Raw genomic sequence first — 8,352 nt, 5'->3', positions numbered from 1 at the left:
GTGGGAACTACTATATGGGCTTCAAGGCCCTCACAGTTCACCCTCACATGCCTCTGTCATCTTTCCCCAAAGCCCAGGAAAGTGGCAGGCCACTCAACCCCCAGAAGCAAATGGGACTAGAACCATTAAAATTTTGTATCTGCACATCTCCTGTGATTGAATGCCTGAATGCATGCCTGCCTGCAGGCCCTCATTGGAGTACTCCCCAACAGGTCCTGCCTGACTACCTAAAGGGCCTCTTCAGCAGTGTGCCGGCCAGCCGGCCTAGCGAGCAACAGCTACAGCAAGTGTCCAAGCTGGCTTCGCTGCAGCACCGGGCCAAGGACCACTTCTACCCGCCCAGTGTGTGAGCACCTGTTCATTTGTCAGCCCTCCCACCCCTACTCCACCCTGTTCCTCAGAGCTGGCCATCCCAGGCTCCTGTGTACCCCTCTCGTACCAGCAGGCAGACTGGGAAGGGGCTGTCCTGGCCATGGGGCTGAAGTCCTCCAACTCGCCATATGAACTGGGACTCCACCTCTTCCCACAACACACTGCTTCCAGCTGGTATTAATAGCTCAGAGCAAATTTAATGATGAAAAGGCTTTCAAGACACACACACCCTGTGATCCAGGAAATACACATGACCATGAAGAAAGGTTTAGCCACAGAAACATTTACCACAGGGTCACCTACAACAGCCACCTCAATGTCCAACAACAGAAGGTTCTTTGAATAAATCCTGGGTGTTAGGCAGCCTTTAAACTGATGTTCTCAAAGAGGTGATAAATTAGTCCTTCTCAGATTTGGTCTCAGGACCTTTTTACTTCCTGAAAATAGGACCCCAAAGAGCTTTTGTTTATGTGAATTGCATCTATCAATATAGTGACCATATTAAAAATTAAAACAATTTAAAATATTGATTTATTAATTTAAAAATAAAGATATTACATGTTAACATAAATAACTATAATAACTATGACATATAAGGAATAATTATAATACAAATAATATAAATTAACATTACATGTTAATATAAATAACTTATAAAAAAATTGTATTTTCCAAAACAAACTTAGTGAGAAGAGTGCCACTGTTTTACATTTTGCTAATCTTTATCATCTGGCTTAATAGAAGAGAGCTAGATTCTAGTATCTGCTTCTGCAGTCAGTCTGTTGTAGGCTCACATGTCATGTAACCTCTGGCTAACTCCACTGTACACTTGTGAGAGAACAGGAGGGAAAAAAGCAACTAACATCTTAGTGTTATTATGGAAATGGCTTTGACCTCCCATGCCTTTGGCCACACTTTGAGAATCCCTGGTATGAATAATAGTAAGATAATGTATGTACAGTGTATGTCTTAGTGCTCATAATGCAGTAAGGGCTTAGTATGTTACAGTTTTATGCAAAAAGCACAGGAAGCACATAAAGGTATAATTCCAACCCTAGTTAAAAATAATCATTGATTTCTTGCTTTTTGCAAGGCACTCTGCATGCATTATCTTAGCTAATCTTCCCAACTGCACTTTACTTTCTCTTATACAGATGAGGCATCGAGGCCCAAAGAGTTTATGTGGCTTACTGAAGCTTATCAAGCTAATAGGTGGTGGTGGGGGGGGGTGGGGATCAGGATACAAACTTGGGAAGACTGGGTCCAGATGCCAGGCTCTGACCCCAGCAGTGTGAAGAAGGAAAGATGTGCCCAGTGGAGGGGTCTCTTGGGGGAGGGGGATTCCCCGGATTTTCTCCTAACCTTCCCCGGTCTGCAGCCCAGGGCAGCTGGAATGTACTGGGACTGCTGTTGGTATTTTCCAGTTGTCCTGAGAGGCAAAGGAGCTGCCCTGAGAGAACCAACAAGTCAGAGAGAATGGACTGGAGTGAGGGTGGGAGGCTGATGGTCCCTCGGGAGGCGAGTGGGAGGTGGTACGGCCTTCCTCTGCTCCATACTCAGACCTGTGGTGGTGGTAGCTCCCCTGGTATTTCCGCCTTCTCCGCAACCTGGTGACCTCTGGCCTGGGCTTCTTGGAGGAAGGGACTATAAAGGATGAACCCGCCTTGGGTTCAAGTTTCAGTCTCCTAACTCAGACTCACTTGAATACTGTGTGACCTTGGACAAGTCAGTGAATTTCTCAGAGCCTCATTTTTCTCATCTTCAAACAGGGAGCTTAGTGGTACTGGCCAGCAGTAATTGAACACCTGCTGTGTGCCGGGGTACTGTGTGAGCACTTTACGCCCATCTTCAACTTATCTGCACTCTCCAGCATTTAGTCTTCCAGGGAGGTGCAAAGATCGCAGCTGTTTTGCTGAATACCTGCCTTGCAGTGAGGATTGAATGAGACTGTGTGCAGAGTACCTGTAGTGACAATGATGGGCACTCAGGACCTCTTTTCCCACCACGTCCAGGCGAGAGATACAGGAGTACATCCCGGCCCAGCTATATCACACCATGGCCAGCTCAGCCTGGCTCAACCTGGTCAGCCAGCACCGGAAGCAGACACAGGCACTCAGCCCCCACCAGGCCCGTGCCCAGTTTCTGGGTAAGAGTCAAGGGCTGGGGGGAAATAATTATAGGGGGCTTTGCTGAGGAGGGGATTCTAGAGGGTGAAGATGGAGAAACTATGTTCTTTGCACAAAGATATTTTCGGTGTTAGCCAAGCTGAGCTGCCTAGAGAGAACACCTTTCTAAAATTTTCACCAAGGCACCACTGAGTCTCTGGGTGGCCTTGGGCAGAGAGAGCTGGCAATTAGGGAGAATTGCTACAAGTGGAGAGAGGGGAAGGTGCAGAGACATGAGGCTGGAGAGGCAGGAGGAGACCCAGAATGAGGACTCCTTGCCAGCCACAGTGAGAGAAGACATGGGCAGCAGGCAGCTGTGCAGCTGAGGGCTCTGGTTGTCACTGATGAGTCCCTCACTCTGACTGCCCTTCTCTCATTCCAGGCCTCCTCAGTGCCTCACCCATGTTTGGCTCCTCCTTCTTCTTCATCCAGAGCTGTAGCAACGTTGCCGTGCTGGCCCCCTGCATTCTTGCCATCAACCAGAACGGCCTCAACTTTCTCAGCATTGAGACCCACGTGAGTTGCATTAGCCTGGCACTGCCCCCTCACCCCCCTCCTCTGAGCTCCACCCCTCGGAGGAGCTGAGATCTCCAGGCGGAAGCCCAGCTCCACCACTTATACCTGTGTGACCCTGAGCACATCTCCCCGGCTCTCCAAGCCTCATTTCCTCCTCTGGAGCATGGGGATGATAGAACCCACCCCATGGGGCTGTTGTGAACCTAAAATGAGATAAAACACATACTAAGCATTCAGACAGTATATTTGTCAGCTCCAGCTGCCATAACAAGGTATCACAGACTAGGGGCTTCAGCAACAGAAATTTCTCACAGTTCGAAAGTCTAGAAGTCCAAGAACCAGGTGCCAGGAGGGTTGGTTTCCTCTGAAGCCTCTCTCCTTGGCTTGTAGATGGCTGTCTTCTCCCTGTGTCCTCACATGGCCTATTCTCTACATGCATCCCTGGTGTCTTTGTTTTGATCAAACTTCTTTTCATAAGGACACTAGTCAGGTTGGATTAGGGCCTACTTCTTTAAAGGCCCAATCTTCAAGTATAATCACATTCTGAGGTATGGGGGATTAGAGCTTCGATATATGGATCTGGGGGAACGCAATTAAGTCCATAACAAAAAGGACCTGTTACCCCCTTTTTCAGTTCTTCTTCTACAACTGGACCCTGAGATGAGGACTCTGGGGCAAGTGGTTTATTTGGAGGTGATTCTAGGATACAGTGGAGTGAGAAAGTATAACTAGGAAGGGATGTCTCACACATCTTGGGAACACACCTTGGGAAGGGTGTTTAGCAAGCAAGTTCCTGCTTTGGTAACTGGAGCCCTGGGAGACAGCATGGAACACACCCCTCAGAATATGCCCTCTAGCCTAGGTACAAGGGAGCTGGAGTGTCTAGCCACCACATTAACCAAGGCATTAACTCTCATTGCTCTGGCTTTCCTTTTTTTGCTCCAAGTTTGCTCCTGGGGATAAAAAGAAAGCTCCAGACAATGAGGCACAGGTGTTAAGCAGCAGCGTTGATGTGAAGGTCAGGGCAACACCACATCTGCAGCACCCCTAGATCCCAAGCATTTAAAACAGTGCCTGGTACACTGTAGATCTTGTTGAATCAGTTTTACAAGTGAGATCCAGAGAGGTAAGGCATTGACTTGCTCCAGGTCATATAGTAAGTCACTGGGGAACTGGTACTCCAACCGGGGCATCCTGCTTCCTACTGATCTGATCTGCAGGGGAGGGGTAAAGGTGTGTGAGACCATCTCCCCTATAAGCCTGTCTGCTCCCCTCCCCAACAGGAGCTGATGGTGAAGCTCCCCCTGAAGGAGATCCAGTCAACACGGACCCAGCGACCCACAGCCAGCTCCAGCTACCCCTATGTGGAGATTGTGCTGGGGGATGTGGCAGCCCAGTGCACCATGCAGCTGCAGCTGGAGCAGGTGAGTCCTGCCCCAGGACCCAGGCCTTGTCACCCAGCCCCTCACTCCCTTATTCCGCTCATCAGGCTCTTCTCTGAGCCTGGCTCCAAGATAAGTCAGCTGTGACCCAGGGAGCCTCTGACCCAGCGCAGGGGACAGAACTAACCTAACACTGCACAGAATTGCAGGTCATTAGGGTGGTCTTCCAGTGAAGCATCTTAGTGGCGGGATCATGAGAAATAGCTCCAGGTTTTTACAGAATAGTGAGGAATTTGATGGAGAACCTGAGGACACAGCCAGGGCAGGAGAGGTCTTAAAAGTCCTTGAATGTCAAGCTAAGAATCTGGGGATTTCTCTTGAGGGCATTAGAGAGCCATAGAAGGTTGATGAGAGGGCAGGGACACAGAAAGTCTGAGGAGTTCACCTGGGCTGAGGCTTGGAAGATGGCTTCTGGGGCCTGGAATTGAGGATGAGGAGAGTGGGGTCCCCATGTGACAGACAGGGAAACAAGCCCACTGGCCCTGTCCCTAATCATACATGCAGCAACTGTGGCTGCTCCCTAAAGGTATGGCTGACCTCTAGGCTCCTGTCCAAGAATCACAGACTGCTGGGGGTAGGGCAGGACCAGGGTTCTCACCCTGTTAGAAAGATGATTGAAGCTCACAGAAGGGGTAGAATTGGGGCTGGGACCCACACGTCTACCCTTGCCAGTCTACCACATTCCTCCTCAAGATCTGGGCCCAGGATCATACCCCTTTCCCCGCATGCCAGGGCCTGCCTTGAAGGGACTGATTTCTCAGGGCAAGAGAGAAGAGTTCTCATGGCCCCAGCTCTGCCTCTGAGAGACAGGACCAGAACAGAACCCCTATGGCCTCCTGTGCCCTTTGGTGAACCTGTGACTCAGGGCCAGGCTCCCCAGTCAGCTTTCTACTCACTCCAATTCTTTTCCTGCCAAGATTACCCTAGTTCTGGCTTTACCCTCTGGCCTGGCCTGCATCCCAGAACCCTCCTCTCTGAGCTCCCACCTTAGCAAACCTGCCTCCTTGTACCTGCCAACAACCTTTTCCTTCTTGGGCTCCTTTCCTGGGGCCTCCTCCCCAGATAGCCTCTAAATGTTACTGAGTCTTGGCCTGTCCCCCAGCACCCTCTCTGGCCCTGAGGCTTCCAAAACCATCTGCTGTCATCAGCCCCCATACTTCTGTCTCCAGCTGTGAACCCCTAGCATGTCCCTTGGAGACCAACAATCCACTTAATCTTACCTCCCAACCCTCCCAGCACTCAGGCCCCCAACCCAGGAGACCTCCCCATCGCTGTCCCTCCTCTCATTATCTTTGTGGCCCTCTGCTCACTCTCTCCAGCTTCCCTGGCCTCTTTTTCTGCCTCAGTAGCCCTCACTATGCCTTGCAGACCATTTCATCTAGTTATTTTTTGTTTATGTATTGTTGTCTCCCCCACCAGAATATCAGCCCCAAGAGGGCAGGGCTGTGTCTATTTTGTCTACACTATGTCCATAGCACAGTACCCAGCACATAATAGATGCTGAATAAGTGGATGGATGGACCAATGGAGTCCTTTTTGGCTTCTCTACTTCCTTGCAGCCCCCCTGACCTCTTTATGCTGCCACCTCTGCCTCTTGCATGTAGAGTGGTGGACACATTCATTCATTCATTCATTCAATACATAACTATTGAGCATCTCTATGTAGCAGGCTCTGCGCTGGCTGCAGGGATACTGAAGTGACTGAAATCCCCTGATCACTGGCTCTCACAGAGCCCTGAGTCTCATGGGGGAGACAGAAATCAAAGAATTTCTCCAATAAACCATGATCAGTGCTGAGATGGTGTACTTAAGAGGTACTGGGAGGTGATCAGGAAGGCTTCCAGGAGGAAGTGATATCTTAATGCAGCAATTCAGCCAACAGAACTGGGTCCCTTTCCCACCTACCTCTGACTGTGCGAGGGAATCCTAGTGATGCCTGGAGCACTGCAGCACGTGGAGAGGAAGATTGGCTGGAGGGAAGGATCCCCATTTTACACTCTCTGATCTCATTAGCTGAGGTGGCCCCAGGGTGGTGCAACCACAGCTAACCTCAGCAAGAGCACTTCAGAGTGTGGCCTCGGGCATTCTACCACCTGGGTTCAGTCCCTACCACCTACCAGCCATGAGATCTGAGGCAAGTGGCTTCATGGTTCTAGCCTGTTTCCTTGCTTGTGGAATGGGATCTAAGAGTGTCTGCCTCATAGAGACACTGTTGGGATTAGAAGGGGTAGGACACAGGAAGCTCTCAGGACAATGCCTGGCCCACGGTTGCCTTTCAGTAAGTGCTGCCCTCATTATTTCTAACCTCTCTCTGAGCAGTTCCTGCTGGCCCTCTGGACATTCCCAGGGGGATTCCAATTGGCTGTGCTCTGAGAACCACTCACAGATGGATTTTCCACAGTTCCCTTTTGCCCCCCTGCCCCAGTTGGGAGCTCTGAGGCTGGGTCACCATGTATTTTGAGCCGTGGGTGCCAGGTGGTAACCATGGCAGCATATAGTTAGAAACTGTTACCATTTATTGACTGGACTAATATTTTTAAGATCTAAAGGATTCACTTATAATAAAATCCCATGGAATCTTCACCACAGCCTGTGAGGCAGGGTAAATTGAAACCCTACAGATGAGGCCACTAAGGCTTAGAGAGATGAAGTAACTGGCTTCAGGTCATACAGTTCACATGCAGCAAAGCTGGCAGATGTTCTTAATCTCCTGCTTGCTTGCCCCTTCCAGCCTGCAGCCCAGCATTCCTCTTTCCAGCTTCTCATGCTCCTTCCAGGGCTCTGGGGGAGGTAGGGAGGCTGGTCTCCGCCTCTCTCCCAACCACATCTTACCCCAAGGTGCTAGCTGGGCAAGTGTTGGGGGGGGGTGTGTGGACTCTCACTGTCTCTCCTGCAGGGCCTGGAGCTGTGCCGTGTGGTGGCCGTGCACGTGGAGAACATGCTCAGTGCCCGGGAGAAGCGGCTCACATTGCCCCCCAGTGAGATAACACTGCTCTGACCTAGCCCTAGCCCTGCAGCTGTCCTCTGATAGAATGCTTGCTGTGTGGCCCTAGGGGAATTACTGGGCCTCTCTGAGCCAGTGATCCTTGTAAAGGGTCAGAACCTTGGAGGAGACCAAGAGGTGGTAGGAGGAGTGACCCAAGTCCCCAGGAACCCGAGAAAACCCATCTAGAGTTGGGAAAGAATAGCAGCATGTAATCTAGGGTCAGATAGCCAGAGGAACTTCCAAAGGCTGGCCCATGGGGCCTCCTGCCACATACTCACTGAGAGCCCTGCCCCTGACTCCCACCTGAGGCAGGAAAGCCCCACACCAGTGGCCTGGATGAGCTGGACTTTGCCTTTGGTTTACCCTGGGTCTGATGTTCAAATCTGCTCCACATCCCAGCCCCTCACATGTCCTCCTTGTGTTTCCCCTGCACCATCCCACACTGCCACTCAGCTTGGATTTGCGACCTTTGGTCATTTTTGTGCAAATAAAAGGTTTACCTGGCAGCCGCCATTCCTCGATAGAGTTGCTGAGTGGCTAGAAAACAAGTCTGAAAGACGAAGCACAAGTTGGAGGCCTAGTTATGCTCATTGCCCATGAACAGACTTCCAGAAGAGACATCTGTCCTTACCTCTCCCTGCAGACCCCTGTCCTCCTACTCTACACTCCTTGGGTAGCCCTAACCCCAGGCCCCCATCACTGGATGGGCCACACAAGGTTCGAGAGTGGCCTAGTAGAGGGAGAGCAAAGTTTCATGTCAGGGGCTGGAGAGGGAGAAGTCTGGGAAAGAGATCTCTAGAGAATAGGACTCTGCATTTGGGTTTCGAAGAATGAATAGGAGTTTGCTAGGAATAGATGGAGGGGAGGGGAA

At 50.6% G+C, this 8,352-nt stretch overlaps 1 protein-coding gene across 1 annotated transcript in view; it reads left to right on the top strand.

Annotated features, from left to right (window-relative positions):
* Positions 1–7,918, top strand: part of MYO15A (myosin XVA) — a 52,245-nt gene extending 44,327 nt beyond the window's left edge. The window contains 5 exon segments of the mRNA XM_025044396.1: positions 213–346; positions 2,385–2,518; positions 2,920–3,053; positions 4,337–4,477; positions 7,392–7,918. Of these exon segments, the coding sequence (XP_024900164.1) occupies positions 213–346; positions 2,385–2,518; positions 2,920–3,053; positions 4,337–4,477; positions 7,392–7,493 (645 nt within the window). The 3' untranslated portion in view covers positions 7,494–7,918.
* Positions 7,919–8,352: the final 434 nt, after the last annotated feature.

The sequence above is a fragment of the Pteropus alecto genome, unplaced genomic scaffold (assembly GCF_000325575.1).
Source record: "Pteropus alecto unplaced genomic scaffold, ASM32557v1 scaffold52, whole genome shotgun sequence".
In the NCBI taxonomy this organism is placed as follows: Eukaryota; Metazoa; Chordata; class Mammalia; order Chiroptera; family Pteropodidae; genus Pteropus; species Pteropus alecto.
Note: the sequence above shows the minus strand (reverse complement) of the source record. Positions and strands in the feature narration are given on the sequence as shown.